Source organism: Scomber japonicus, chromosome 9 (assembly GCF_027409825.1).
Source record: "Scomber japonicus isolate fScoJap1 chromosome 9, fScoJap1.pri, whole genome shotgun sequence".
NCBI lineage: Eukaryota > Metazoa > Chordata > Actinopteri > Scombriformes > Scombridae > Scomber > Scomber japonicus.
In genome coordinates this window covers 20,804,350-20,821,089 of record NC_070586.1, presented here as the reverse complement: position 1 = coordinate 20,821,089, position 16,740 = coordinate 20,804,350, and the positions used below count along the sequence as shown (strand labels likewise).

Sequence of the window (16,740 nt, the reverse complement as noted above, 5' to 3'; positions counted from 1 at the left end):
ACTCTCTTTAATTAAGTAACTATAATTTATTTATTTGTTTAATTGGAAATGACCATAAATATTTTTCCATTTCTCCTGAGAAGAGACTGTTGAGTAAAGTTATTCAAAGCACAGTTTGGATTATTTACATCTAAAACCAGATAAGCTGTGCTGTCTGTCCTGAGTAAATAAGGCACTTACAGATGAAAGAAGACACTGGTGTTAGAGAAGAAGGGTAAAACCAACAGAGGGAACTCTTAACAACTATCAGTTCAAGCACACAAGTTCAGTGTCTAATCACAGTACATTTTAAGAAGTAATAAAATAAGTAGACCACACAACTCCCATTATATTTTTGGTAATTTTCTCATTTTCACTTCTAGTATAAAGTATTTTCTTACAGTTTGTCTCTACAAAGCCTGAAATGGAAACTACAAAATCTACACAACAACTGACAGATGATCATACTGACAGACTGTTACATGTTCATATTCTCTCTAAAAAATATAAATATCTTCAGTGTTAAGTAACCCAAGAATCTTTTTATGTGTAAACTGGGAGAAACTATGAAAAATCTAAATGTTCTTTGTTTTGACTGCCAAGAGAAGAGAGTTTTCTTGTATTGAATTCTCCTATTTTGGCTCTTCTCACGTCTTCCCCTTTTGGCGCCTCTCCTGTCGTGCTCGGCATCTTCACACCAGATTGAACTCCTTCAAGTTGTGTCTGAGGATGGTGTCTTTGACGGCCACGAAGACGAAGCGGATGTTTTCTGTGTCTGTAGCGCAGGTGAAGTGAGGGTACAGGGTCTTGTCCTTGTCTGGGTTTTGTTCTTGGTACATTTTCAGGATGAATTCTTGAGCAGCTGTGGGATCCTGCTGAGGTCCTGTGATTAAGGGTTGAACATTTTGTCAGTGAATAGGACGTGAAAAATGAAAATAGTCAAATATGATGAGAGACCAAATTTGAGAATGTGTATTTTCTAAAAATCTATGTTTTTGTGTTTTTTTGTCTTTTAATACACATTTTCAGTAGCCTTGGTATACCCATGCTCTCATTCCAGCCAGATTCTACTTTGCTCAGAGATTGAGACGCGGTCAAGTGTCACCCAGGCTACATTTTCAGGGTTTTCTCTCCCACATTTTACACATTACGTGCCACATACAGAACCAGTCAAAAGTCTGGACACACTTTCTAATTTAAGTGAATGGAAGGGTGTGTCTTAACTTTTGACTGGTACTATAATCACAAGTTTATCACAAGATCCGTGCATAAAAACTGTGGGCGCTTCTTGTGATTGTACTTGTATAAAAGTAAGAATGAAGATTAACATAGATATATAAATAGGGGAATATTACTTTTCCTCCTAACTTTTAATTTACATCTAATTAAGCAAAATCAATGCCATAGTGCAATATTAGAATTCAGTCACTGATCTGAAAGTCCCACAAACCCCAAACTCTTGATTGTTCTTGAGCCATTATGTTTTCTTTCATTTAGACAAAATTGCAAATGCAGTCTAACATGTGATATTCCCTATCAGCATATATCCAGGATGATTATTCATATTAACTAACTAACCTGTGAAATCAGGAAAGTAGTCTGCTAAGTGAGAGTACATGATTTTCTCCTTGATGATGTCAGTCTTGTTGAGGAAAAGGATGACAGAGGAGCGCTGGAACCAGGAGTAGGTGATGATGGTTTTGAACAATGCCTTGCTCTCCTCCATACGATTCTGAAATAAAGAAAGAAGCATTTTTTTCATAGAATCAAAGTTGCTCCTAAAAAGAGCTTTAACACCGCATCATGATCTACTGATGAATTGAAGTCTCACCTCGTTGTCGCACTCGGCCAGGACCTGATCGTACTCGCTGAGCGCCACCAGGAAAATGATGGACGTGACGTTCTCAAAGCAGTGGATCCACTTCCTCCGCTCTGACCTTTGACCCCCCACATCCACCATCCTTACGTAACAACAGCCAACACCAACCATAACAGGAATGGCATGCCATGTCAAAAATCAACTGTGTGCTACATAAATAATCATCATTTTTATTCAATGTATAAGTGTATTGTATCTGACCTGAAGATGACATTCTCCATGTCAAAGGGATATTCGATGATCCCCGTGGTTGGCACTCGGACTCTGAGGATATCCTGAAGGTCAGGTATGTAAGAGGGCTTTGCAATTCGATCCAGGTCAGTGAGATAGCTGAAGAAATGTAGAAGAAACATAGTGAGAGACTGAGTAAAGCAAAATAACAGACATGAAAGAATCCAGAATCCAGAAGAATACAAAAAGAACCACTTAACACACGCCCCTGTTTTTTATGCTGTTAGCCTAAACGACATGCCCAAGTTGTGAGCAGCACAGATCCCACATAGTTTGAGACTCAGAGATGTGTCTGGTATCATTGGAAAGGAAACACTCTCAGGATTCTTGTAAAAGTGTCTGTGTGATTCTGTGACTTACTGACAAAGAGTGGCAGAGGTTACAATGATGGGGTTGTTTACTCGCCCATAGGTTTGCCTTTACAATGACATGTGTACAGACATTCAGGGACCTCTCAGCAGGATATAGACACAATGAGGCCACAGCCACATGTCTTGGCTTCATGCAGTCCAAATTTGGAGTCAAAAGACCAAAAGATGAATTTTTCTGAATGATTATTCAACAGGTATGTCCATGCGTTTTCCTCAGGTCCTTTTTGGAGACTCCAAATGGACACTTGGTTACCAAAGCTGTATAACCGCAATCAAACACCTATAACTTCACATCCCCTTTGCCTACAATAAAAATCTTGGTCTCTAATGAAAGCTGACGCCATATTATTATTATTATTATTATTATTACATATATCTATCTATCATACCATCTATCTATCTATCTATCTGTTTATTTTGGTATAAGTCATATGTTAAGTCGAAGAAGAACCAACCGTGTACCAACATGCCGATTGCCGAGTGCCTAATGATATATGGTTCAACTCTTTTACGCACAGGGCGCACGCCGGTTACGCTTGGAGTTTGTTTATGGACAGCCAAACTTAATAGCTTAGTATCATACACCGTTGGAAACCTCTGACTATTGGCTAAAAGGTTATCAACTTCATTTCACCGAATATTTCCATAGGCTATAACAGCAGTCAATCAAAGCCATGTCGTCATTGTTGTCGGTCACATGTCCTGATTGGCTTTGGAGACATGTACTGCCTAATCCTAAACACCGATTGGCTTGTGTGTGGTGTCGTCAGAAGCAGAAGAGGCTCACGGTCGTAAAAATCTAGTCACGTGTACTCTGAGATGGACGTGCGGGTCAGGAAATGACGTAAACGGACTGTATATGATTTGTTATTTGTGTTATTACGTTACGTGTTGGACTAAATACATGGACATATTGAGGAAAGTATTTCGGTTTTATGGAAACGGATTTCATATTTCACAAGAATGGATATTTGGCGAGCTGTACAGAAAGTGCTGAGTCATAAGATGATCGTTGTGGATAAAGGGAAGACTTTGAAGGTATGTAGCATTATAGCTTTTCTTACTTAGCTCAGGGGCTAGCCGAGCTAATCGCTAATACTATTACGGCTGTGAGCAACCATATAAGTCGTGAGTGGTCTTGAATGAATCAGAACAATCTAAGCTTTCCAACAATGTACAGCATGAATACATATGTTTAGGGGTTGGTGTTTAAAACATCCAGAAGAACTTGTGGCTACCTCCTAACATCCGTCCCGTTCCGTAGACGGAACAGCGTATGTTAAGTGGTTAAAAGAAAATATGAAAAATGTATTTATACTAACATGAATGTTAGCAGTGACTTATTATTTAAAGTCCCTCTCCACTCAAAAATGTGTTTTGCTTTTTATCACCTGCACTGAATGATATACGTGCAGAGTTTGACACTTGAACACTGTTTTCACATTCATCTGCTGCAAGTTGAAACTTTCTCTGTACTCTGCATAAACATCTCAGTTTCGAGTTTATGTCTTATATCTATTATTTTTCTATTTATTTGTTTTTAGAATTTGATCCAATTTTTATTTATTTGACTTAACCATCTTTGGTGACAAGCAGTAAGATTTGAATATTTTAAATCTAAAAATACAAAACCATAAACTTTATAGGTGAAAGTAAAAAGGACCTCAACTCATTGTCTTCAATGGAAGCTGTAGTACAACAAACACTTACGATATAATATAAACAGTATATTACATTCACTGAGACTGTGTCAGAGAGATGTTGTAGTAATATGCAATATTTATACCTAAAGTTACATCTATTATTGTTAATTTGTATCAGCAATCACCTCTTTTTAATCAACTATGTATTCAGTATTCAGCAAAGAGAGTCTGAGCTATTTTACAAGGTAGCATTGGGTCAATAAATGGCAGTGGGATTGTTATTGTGTAGTATTTGATAGTGGTAGTGGTTGTGTGGTATCTGGCGTTTGTTACAGTAATAGCACCAGTGCAGAATATCCATTGCTCACTATTTTGTGGAGTCGGACAGCTGGTACTCCCTGCGTCGGTCATAGCACTCCTGTACTCCTCCATCGTTCCACAGATTCCCGATGCCTGCTACATGCTTCAGATCTAACTCCTCCACCTTATCCACTTCCACATCCAGGACTGAGTTTGCAATACTCTGTAAAGACACAGATAGACAGAAAGACATTGAGAAAGAGAAGAAAAGAAACAAGATTAGATTTTACTTTGACACAAGATACTTTCTTATATTCTATTATCCTGAAACTTAAAATAAAGATTAAAGGACATGTGGGAACATATTTCTATTTCTCTCTCTCTCTCTCTCTCTCTCTCTCTCTCTCTCTCTCTCTCTCTCTCTCTCTCTCTCTCTCTCTCTCTCTCTCTCTCCCTCCCTCCAGGAAAGAAAAGGTAACACAGGTTTTGTAGATGTGCTGTATTTTCAGGATAGTAATATCATTCTGTACTCTACTTGACATCAGTCATTGATTAAATTGAAAATTTATGGAGAAGGCCTGCTCAGACTCTGTACCTGGTTGTTGGAATCAGAGAAAGCTATACTGAGTGTCTCCATGGCTCGGATCATGGTCTGCATGGACGTGTAGATATTCTGGTAGACCAGTTTGGCATAGCTCTTCCTGTCCTCTTCTGAGTATCCTCCTCCGTGGATAATCCTCATTTGTTTGATAAAGGTGCTCTTTCCACTCTCTCCAGTACCTGTTACATAAAATTAAGATTCAATCCAAATAAGATGTTTTACATGTGCCACTTTTTTTTTTTCAGTATTACTGCATCTTCACACAGACACAAGTATTCAGTGAAACCTTTGGCCAGATGTGTGTACAGGAATTTACCGTACAGAGCTGATCTTTCTTTTGTGACAGCAGTAATGTTATATTTTGTTTGTGTGATGTTTATAAGTAATTTTGTGTAATTTTGTCCACAGTAATTGTGACAAAAAAAATGTTTTAAAGTAGCTACTGCTAGTATCAGTTCAGCAGTGCCATTGTTTCAGCTCAGAAGAGACTTGATAATGGCATGTAAAATACTGAATTTGTTTAAGCTTTCAGCAGAAATTGCACACCTTACATTTTTTATGATATAGTATTATGATTGCAAGGCCAGAGAAAAATATATGTGATGATTGATTAACATCTGGATTTGGAAGTAAAACTAGCAATATCACAATTTTAAAAAGTTTTTCATCACATTTTTTCGAATTTTCACTTTAAAAGTCCAGCATTAAAAATGTAACAAGTAAAAGTACTGATGTATTATCAGCAAAATGTACTTAGAGTATATAAAGACTACCACTGATGCATTGAGGTGGAATTAATTCACATAATGTTGAGAAGCACAATAGATCATATGTTAGAAACTTTTTATATTTGAACTCAATCTGCCAGTTTACTATTAACTAAAGCTAAATAAATGGAGTAAATGTAATAATTGTTAGTTGAGTAACATATTACCACTTCTCTATGCATATGTGTAAGGCTAACACATATGCATAGAGAAGTGGTACACTGTAAGATCAGATATATTAGAACATGTGTCAGTCTTTTTCTGTGCAGCTTGTTACTAAGGATTAAGTAAATACTAACAAACAAACATGCACTATGACCATGTCCGTGCAGGGACTGACAGGTAAACTGAGCGATTTGAATGTATATTTGACTGCCAAAAGGGCTCCTGTCAATATCTGGGTGTAGTCATTCACATGACTGACATCCTTACAATAGCATTTTGTCTAAATCCCCAACTTGGCCAGCAGCACAAGTATTTCATAAAGAAGATAATTGGTACATGAGAGTATGCAAAGAATGATATAAAATGTTGATAAAATATACAGATATTCAGACATCACATTTGAACGATGGTTACACTGCACTAATAAAACAGGTGTATCAAATTTAACAAGGCTAATTTACTCCCACTATTTCCATGACCGTGTGACACACCATCATCATTCAACTTTGCTTTAAGCTGGAGCTATTAGTAAAACGTTTTTTTAATCAACCTTTTAACCCATAGCAAAGCCATGTCAGCAGAGCTTTTTCTTTTGTTCACACAGGTACATATTTAATGTCTTCACTAAGTAGAGATCAGATTAAATCCAGACAACAGATGAGTGTGTGTGCAATGCTGACAGAAAAGTGAAGACAGTGAAGAAAGCAGAGAGACAGGGTAAAGGTGTATGTTTGACAATTGGGGCTCTGTAGAGTGTTAGTGATCTGCATTAGGACATATAATCACTTTCAGCTGTTCCACGTACAGTCAAACAAAGAAATACACACTACTGATTTATACTTCATGATAATAAATGCACAAATTCACTAACTTTGATGTAAAGTTGCTCTTTTTTATTAGGGTAACAGGAACGAAAGCTTGTTACACTCTCTCTCTCTCTCTCTCTCTCTCTCTCTCTCTTCCTCTCTCACACAACACACACACATACACACACACAACCTCCTGATTTTCTCATTCAGACCACATGGTGTTGAATGCATTTGTTTAACAAATATGTGTTTGTTAACAGACTTGAATATTGGAAGTTACACAATTTCTGTGCATGTGCTCACAGTATGTGTGAGTGTGCATTTTAAGTACACACCTTTATCTGTATCTCTGCCTGTCATCTCTTCCCAGGAAAGTGTGTTGAAGCTGTCTGATGAGTGAGAGTGGTGCTGCAGTTTTCTGCTCTTCTGGCTGTTTTGCATGCCATTATGAATACTTGCGTCTTTACATCTTAGCAAACAAGGCTCAGACAAATCATCAAAATTTGAATGCATCTTGTTTACAAGTCAAGTTTCTTGGAGATGAGTGAAGCCCAGTTAAGACAGGCAGGAAGACACTGTGAAGGAGGCAAATCAATGTTCTGCATTTCTATAATGTTTTTACTTGTTCAGAGTGAGAGTTGCCCTTGAATGAGCTGACATGTTTCTACGAGGCCTCTTTTATCATTTTATCCATCCTGGTAGTCTTCATGTAACATATCAGTCCAGATCATGAGTTTGGACCAACAACTGGAATTTGAGCTTTAGCCCAAGCATCAAACTTTTTTCTTTCTTTTTTGCTCAATACAGAAAGGAAAAACATTGACTCTAATGTTCCTTTATAATATTATAAATTACAAAGATGTATAGCAAATGTCTGAACCAAGCTAAAAATATTATTCACATTTTTTACATTCATACATATTAGAATATCATAAAGCAACATATGCACCCCTTGCTATTTGTTGTGTCTGTGCTACTGTTTGGTATTTGTACTTAATAAAGAGATTAGAATGACTGTTAATTACATGCTCTGTTCATCTTCTAATTAACTGACTAAAAACTTCAGCTCTGTTAGATAAACACACTTACAGTATATCTGATATAAACCAAATATTCCAAGGGTTGAATATAAATACATTTATTTTGTCTTTGAAAATTCTCCCCCGGTTGACACTTCCTGAATGACTCACCAATCAAATACATTTTGAGACTCAAGAAAATTTTACACATGAAGATCAGTTTGGTGTTACCCAGCCTCCTGTCAAAGTTTGAAAAAAAAAGAATCAGGGTTGTTTTGGATTTGCAAAATTGAGTATTATTTTGGTAAAATTTTAACTTTTTGTTGGTTTTGGTCTAAAGAACTAAATACATTTTAATTTAGATCAATACAATTTTAGTTTAATTTTTGTCTTTAGGCATTTTATGGCTGCAGCTCTCACTATTTTTATTGTCTACAGTTAATGTAGTTATAGGTGTCATTCTCCTCTGTCACAAGGTTAGAGGAAAAGGCTTTACATCTTCACAGCCAATGTACTGTACATATCATTCTGCACTGCAGTAATAAAAAAGACTGACTCTCCTCAATAAATCTTGCTGTTATTTCCCAAACTCGCTCCGTCTATGGCAAGCCATTTTAACATTTAAAAGCCAGACTGAATATGAGTTGCAGATATCTGTAATTCAGTTTTGCCTAGTCAAAAAGAATATTTCAGATATCTGCAACTACATTCTTCCTATCCACAATTGTCAATTCAGATATCCACAACTATGTTCTTCCTAGAACAAATGACGTCACTTTAACCATTCATGTGTATGGGGTTTGTCATTACAGATATCTACAATTCAGTTGCAGAGCTGCTATGTGAATTATGGATATCTGTAACTGAAGTACGACTAGTACTAATACCAGTTCGAGATATCTACAATTTGATTCTGACTAGTCATAATTCCAGTTCAAGATATCTTTAATTCACCTCAATTAAAGGTATCTACATGTCCCTTTTCGGATATCTTAAATTAAGTTTTGACTAGGCGAAATGACGTAATAGATATCTCAAACTGGAATTAGGAATAGTCATAATTTCATTGTATCTATTATCAAGTTATCGATATCTTGAACTGAATTTTGATTAGAGATATCTGAAACTGAAGATATCTGTAACTTACATTCCACCTAGTCAGAATGTAACTACAGATATCTCTATATGTTGTTTCGCCTAGTCACAATTACGTTACAGATATCTTGAATGAAAAATACAACTATCCAAAATGTAATTACGACTAGTCAGAATGGTGTTGTTGATATCTACAATGTTAATCCTGGATAGTCAAACTTTGCTTTTAAATGTTAAATCTGCTTGCCATACTCCCTCTCTGTCACTCCTGCTCACCTAGAATTACCACAGCTCTGCTCTTTTGTGTAGGTTAGTGTATGATGAAATCAGCTTATTTGTCTGTGTTTGTTCTATGTATCTACAGTATGTATGTTTGTGTTTCTTTGCTAATTTGAATTGTATGTCTGGTTTCACCCACAGGGAAACTCACACACTCACAGTTTCCCCGTGGGTGAAGCATACTGACCACACACGATTAACACATTCACACATATATACTTGAACCACCTACAAACTTTCTCACAGGGGAAGGTGGTGTGGTGTAGTGCTGGTTGCATGAATGAATATGTCACAGATAAGAACTACTATCACCTGTTACACTCTGCCCCCTCACTTTTGTTTTTGCAACTGAAATGAACATGGTAGCTGAGGCTTTCAAGGAAAAGGTCAGGCACAACATAAACTATTGCCATCATGCACACAACACAATCCTAATCATCTCCATTGAATCAGTCTGTTATATCAGTTCAGCCTGATCTAAACATCCACACTACAGCACATATGTCAGAGGCTGATGTTTCACTATGAATGTCAGATGGTTTTATTTATGCAAAAAATAGTAACGCTGATCATTTGTCATAATAAAAATGACACAACATGCTGATGATAATATAATGATGAATGAACGAATGAACAAATGAATGAATGCAAACATAATAATCATAGAATATTATCATTCATGTTATTTCTCATTATAAAAATCAAGAAAAGATGTAAAGGTTGTAACCAACAAGAAAATGACTCAATTAATGTGTGTTGATCCCCGTTTCCCAGTTGTCTTCCTGGGTAAAAGGATTGAAAACTTGTTCAATCTTGCATCTATGTTAATATTTGATATAGATACTATGTGCTTGCCTACTTGGTTCATAGTCGGGTATAGAAAAATGCACTTTGCTGTTGTCATGTTTAAGTGCTTTCACTCTTCATTCTGTTTTTCCCAAAAAGTCCCGGACTTCTGCAGTCAAATTGTAGCTGGATAAATGAACACTACTTCAGGGACTGTGCAAATACATAATAGCATTGACGTGGGTACTTCTCTGGTCTGGTCACTGAATCCAAACAAGAGTCACAATGTGAATGTGTTGATCGTTCATGTAGCTTCACTCCCACTTGCCCTCTCTGGGGATGTGACAGTTATCATCCAAATGAATCCACTGAGACCTCTGAGTTGCTCTCATCAGGTAAATAAACATAATTGTATTTCATCTAGATGTCAAAAATTACAGATTACTCAATAACATGTAATGACTTGTTATAATATTTTCAGATACTCGCAAAATCAACAAAAATATGAAGGTATGACACGTACATTATACTAGTTAAAGTAAATATTGTAATGTGACTTAACGTATTCAGATTTTAAGTAACCATGATTGCTCTTCTGTAAAATGTTGTATAAAATAATATGTTCTCTATGTCAAAATTTGTCATTGTCAAAAGTTATACACAAACTAAATAATGAGTCTTGGTAAGACTTTTTTCAGGTAACCAGTTATACCTGTTTCTGCTTGGTGTCCAGCTCATCAGATTTGCTCAGAGCTTTTCAGCAGCTCCTACAGTACATTGTTACCCCCAGCAGCAGTGAATGGAAGCAGCATGTGTCACAATCCACATAGTGTTCAATGTGGATGTATGTCATCTACTGCTCTTAACTATCCATGATGTGCTGGTCATCCACCATACAGTGAGCTGAGGAAATCATTCTTTTTAAACAAATTGAATGGGTTGGTTAAAGTGTTTTGGGCAGCAAGCTGAAGCTCTATTTCAAGAGAAAGCCCTTTCTAAGAGAGCAGTGGTGGTAAACTTATGGCTCATATCCCGTTCAGGGCTATATTTGCATAACTTTTGCATGAGGTGCGTCTGCAGCAGCTAGTTATGGTTTTCAAACACACCACTGACTGAGGCCTTGACAGTGTCTGGTGTCCCTGAAGTGCTCCCACACTGCTGCAGTAAAATATGTTGTTGCCAAACTACGGATAGGTGTTGTTTGGATGCTGTTTGGCAACACCCTGTTTCTTCTTTTACTGGTCATCCCAGGTGTTTCCAAAGCCACAGCAGTGAACATAGAATATAACATATAATATGGAATATGGAGCCTCAAGACCATCTCAGCCAGCATCAGACCTGTTGAAAGGTCCTTGAGCAAGTCAGTGAACTCATACCAGGAAGTGAGCCATTGTGCCAGTAAGCCAAGACCCCACCCTCAGGTAGTAGTCTATGAGCATCAGAGGCCTCACATTATGGACATTTGCACCATAAAATACATGATGTCACACTATTTAAAGGCCACCATGAAGCAGGACTATACTCCTGAAATATACAGGGACCTGTTACTCTGCTTACTGACACTGTCTATCTGCAGTAGACTACTGATCACTGAAACCTTGACATCGATATTTTCTACTAATTTTTATTTTCTAACTCAATTTCATGAGTTTATCCCAAATGTGGGGGAGGAAATACAGTCCAGAAACACAGTTTACAGTGAGGGTTAAACTGGAATCGAGCTGTCAAAAGTAAATCTCGATTTATTTTAAATGTAAACCAGCTGAGGTCAAAGATGCATCATCTTGAACTGCAACCTATCTCTCTGAATGTGTTTTTATTTAATGTATTTCTGCACCATGCGGTAATCTCTCCATAGTGCGTAAAATCAATGGCACGTTCATGGCGCGCAGCTGCTCACACTGAAAGTCCGGGAAATGTCAGTGCGCTGTGCTCACTGGACCACATCCGCAGACAAGAAAGATAATGAAGATATACAGATAAGAAACATATGTCTCCTTAATGTTTTCATGACATAAAACTTCCACAGTCATGCCTATCAAAATTAAACGGGGAACGGCACATATCCCTTTTCTTTCCTGTAATTTCCCTTTTATAAAGTGCGCTGTCCCACCTGCCTTGATACCTATCTGTCCTGACTCCAGGTGTGGTCAGGAAGCAGTAAAGTAATGGCAAATTAAATGCCTCACCGACGTCCCCACGGATACACCAAACAGCAAGCAAAATGACAAATGATTATTAATGTAATTATAAGGACAGGAAGCCACATCCTTATACCTTCATAACTTGCACCAGAGTGACTTGACTGTGGTCAGTGATGCTCACCTAATAGCAGCAGCTTCAGCTCCCTGCGAGAGTCCTTCTTGTCTCTCCTCAACTGCTTCTCGATCTCCTCGTTGATCCTCTGGTTCTCTTTCTCCTCCGCCGAAACACAACATCCAGCCATCATTTAAGCTTCACTCTGCCAAGTGCAAATGTTGTGAAGGCGTGTGGAGATGTCCGCACCGTTTAGTCTCTCCACTCGCTCTCCTCCCTCCCTTCACAAATTCAGAGGGAACAGGCGCAAAGCATCTTTGAACGTGTCTTTTCTTCCTCGAAAGTCCAAATGAGAAAAGCTTATATTTAATGTTTTATTATGGTTTAAATATTCCGCGCCTAAAGCAGAAAGCTTTTTAAGATTAAAAAGTGCTGGCCTTCTTTGATAAGGTTGTGTGGTTGGTCTGAAACTGGAGGACACTTGTTGAACTTTATCTAGTCGACTCTGAAAGGCGTGGCACCAGTTGTAAATAGAAAAGGATGAAATAGGAAGTTGACATCCACAGCCAGCAGCAGATTGTCTTTACCTACAGCCTGTCATAGATGATAATGAATCCTGACAAACACTGTGAATGGATGTGTAGGGACGATGGTAAGCTTTTATTAAAGAAAGCTGCAAAGGAAAGTGTCCCAAAAAGTATATAGGAGATATATTAGACCTATGATCAACTAAATGTAGCCAACTTTTTTATACGCTAGTAATGTTTTATTGGACGGGTATTCTGCTTCAGTCTGACTGCCATGTGTCCTGATGTCCACCAGGGGGCAGGGAAGCCAGCTGAAGTTTTTTGTCTTCTTCCTGAACTCATAAAATAAACTGTGCTTATCTTAATAACAGCATTTAAAACTTTGCGCTTGGAAAGATGAGAAAGGGTGTTTGAGAAGCATGTGGGTCAAAAAAAGTGTGTTTGAATTTCATTATATGATCATTATAATAAAACAAAGGACAGAAAGAATTAGATGTTGTATAAAATGAAACAGAGTCAAACTAAGATGCTGTTAAGTAGAAAATTATAACAATTAACTCAATTATATAGCATATATGACCCAGTAGGAGTATGATGGTGATTATTATTTAGATTGAGAGGTCAGCTCCTCTGATACAGTTAAGAAGGCATGTTTATAAGAGCTCATGAATTTAAAATCCCAAAATCGAATTTTTTATTTTTTTTAATTTTTACAGGATGCTGACTGATTGTGCCTCTATGTTTTGGACATGTGCTCTTCCAATGTGACATATAGTAAAATCCATGAAGTTCTTGCAAGTCTCAACAGTGACTGAGGCTGTCTTTTCAGCTGAGGCAGAAAAAGCACAAAGTTTGTTCTTTTGTATGTGTGATTGTCAGGATAACCTCGAATCGTCCCACATTCACCAACAGCTTATTTAATAGATGTCAATCATTTAAGTATATTGAGAATTGTGTATGGGTAATTTTGACAAAATAACCACAGGCAGTCTGAGGGCTTTTGTTTGTGCAGTTTACTCTCTTTTTATCCATACTGTTGTCCCCTTTGTGAACAACTTTCCCAGTACATACATTTATGAGAAGCCCATCATAATGATTGCTTTGCAACAAGAACATTTACAAAAACTGAAAAACTGAATGTGTTATCTTTAGAGAGAAACAGGAAGTGCAAGTATTTCACTTTTCTTTTGGGTTGAATGTTGGGCTGTGCTCTCCTTGCCTAAAAACAATATGTTTTCTGTCCTGTTGGAGAGATTGTTTAGGACATGAACATGAACCCTTTGAGTATATAAAAGCAAAGAATTCATGAAATATGAATTTTGTTTTCTTGAAGTTGTTCAATGATTTACAATCAAAATGTTGTCTCTCATCTAAATGAATGGAGGCATTAGGAGTTTTACATCAGAATGTAAACAAAGTTAGTTCTCTGCCAACCAAATGTTAATATTGTTTAAAATATCTTTGTTTTTAAATAATTTTGTGCACATTAAAAGAAATTATGAAAAAGAAAAGACCTCAGATTAACCTCTAAGGGGCAGCTTGTTTCTTGGCAATATGCTTGCTATGCAGTATATTATTCTACTTTACAAGTAACTGTCCAAAATTAAGTCACATCTGTCTTCACCTGACAAAATTTTCATTGCTTGACAGAACTTTATAGTACAAACTGTACTAGTTCAGTTACAACATGTCTACAGTCGTCTGGCAGAGCATTACGCTCATGTTGTGATGTATTGAATTATATGATGGAGAATAATGATATAGATTCAAAGGTACTGAATAGAAATGAAAACTCAAAATAAAAATCAGAGTCGACATACTTTTGAAAAGAAACATGTTGCTTCATTCAGAAACATGTTGAAAGAGTGCGAGTTTATGAATACAGGAGACATTTTTACACAATCATGACTGGAGATCATAATAACACTATTCAAATGAGCTGTTTTACTTCATATAATCAGGATTTGGAGGAAAAGAAATGAAAAAGTAGGCTAGATGAAAGCAATCAGATGACATGTCTGAGTAAAAAAAAGCAGTATATGGCTCTGCAGTTCTACATAATGCAGTACTTAATATACTGAACAAAATGCTGCACAGCTCTTGAACATTCTGCATGAAATCTGAACAGCAGCAGAGTTTTCCAACACTGTGTGTCAGCAAGTCAGCACCAGCTGGAGTCTGTGTTCTCTTAAAGGGAAAATCCAACTTCAGTTTAACTCCTATGTTCTCCCTCAGAGAAACGTTGTGAGCAGGAAAACTGTAAGTTGTGCCTCATATTTGTTTTACTCAGTTATATATATGTGTGTTTTGTCAATTTTTATCACTTCGACTTTGCACAACACTTATTGAGGCTCAAATACCGATGGACACTCAGAGGGTTAAAAGCAGTATGTGGTGTTTAAACAAGGATTTTCCCTTTAAGTAACAGTGACAGTGTAAATAGCCACTTCACAACAGCGGGGACACAAGTTACTGATTACTGTAAGTCTACAACAAGTGATCATCAACACTGATAAGTTTAAACTATAGTCCAGCTTCAAAACATCTCCTCTGGCAACAAGTAGAACCACTTTAACACCATTGTAAGCAAAATCCAGTAAAATGTTGGATGAGTTAGCCACTCAGTTTTTCTATTAGGCCCTGCTGTTGATAAGTGGTCACTATACTGTCCTTATTTACTTTAAGTACACTCTAAGATGGGGCTTGAAATGAACTTGTCTGCAGTGGCTGTTGTCTGCCCGAATCAATGCTCCTTGGAAGCAATTTCAGCAGCCAGCCGAAATATGGGAAAAATAAAAAAAAACAAAAACACAGGACCTCCACGTGAGGGCTGATTACCTGCCAAAGTGGCTGGTAGATGCCGGACCACAGCCAAATGTGGCAAACACTCTCAGTGGGAGGCTGGTGGTGATTTGGAGTCCAGATTGTGACACCTTGCAAGCCTATTGTACACATCCTGATGTGTGATGTATGAGCTCTGTATGTGTTGTAATGCACCGTGGCATTGGATTTTAAGACATGAATCTTGATGTGACAGCAGTATTACAATTAATAGTTGTGTTTGATTACAATTCACTCGTGATGTGCTTATAATGTTCTGTTGATGTCATAGCTACATGTGCTACACTTCAAAGCCAAGTGTTCCCGGGGCTTCTTATAGCGCTAAATAACAAAGGGGTTAGACCACCTAGCTAAAACCAAACAATCCTCCAGCTGCACAATGGGGCATTATTGGCCGCGCTAGCTGTACTTCTCATAAAAACACAGGTGCCTTGCATGGGACTTCAGAGGCACAGCTTATTCAATAAGGCAATATGTACATGTGAATTGTTGTTTTTCCTATATTTTCATTTCATAAATAAAGTCTAAAATAATACTGTACATTCTAATTAAACGGTGGATCAAGATGAAAAAAATAAATTAAAAAAGCACCTGTAAATAAACCATCCTAATTAGGCCAAATGGGTGAATCATTTTTTTTCCCCTTGTGTACACTGACTCAAGAATACTGAGCTCCTGTCAGGGTGGAGGTTCATTTGAGGTGGTGTAGAGTGTGATGGCGTTCCCGTCTATTAGCGCAAATAATCACACATCCCTCTAATCTTTCCATCTGCTTGTTGGCTAAAGATTGTTACACAAATTTGGAGCCAAAGCGTCATTTTTCCTGCCTGCCACCCACCTTCCTCTAGCACAACTTGTTATGGGAAACATCTTGCCTACAAAAGGTGGTTGGTGGCGAGGTGGGGAGATTCTCAAAGTGAATTAATGCTTTATGAGAAGCTGAGTAATGTACTAAAATACAAAAGAATAAGAATCAATGTGACGTGGTTACACCTATGACAAGTGCTCTGTTCCTGAAGCCAGTTAAGAACTAAACTATTAAAATTAGCCCTGTAGATTGGATTCAGTCTGCAGTTGTTGTTTTTTTTTCTCTTTTCATATAAAAGTCAATTTAACAAAAATGGCTACTATAAGTACTGGCATACCAACCTGCTCTGCTGCTAGATAATAATATTCCTCTTTATGCAGTTCT

At 37.3% G+C, this 16,740-nt stretch overlaps 1 protein-coding gene across 1 annotated transcript; it reads right to left on the bottom strand.

Annotated features, from left to right (window-relative positions):
* Window positions 1-671: 671 nt before the first annotated feature.
* Window positions 672-12,373, bottom strand: LOC128364408 (guanine nucleotide-binding protein subunit alpha-14-like). Its single transcript, XM_053324940.1, has 7 exons — window positions 12,250-12,373; window positions 4,999-5,183; window positions 4,472-4,626; window positions 2,060-2,188; window positions 1,811-1,940; window positions 1,558-1,711; window positions 672-862 (listed from the first exon to the last, which is right to left on the bottom strand). The coding sequence occupies exons 1-7, from the start codon at window positions 12,371-12,373 to the stop codon at window positions 672-674; spliced, it is 1,068 nt and encodes a 355-aa protein (XP_053180915.1).
* Between the last annotated feature and the right edge of the window lie 4,367 nt (window positions 12,374-16,740).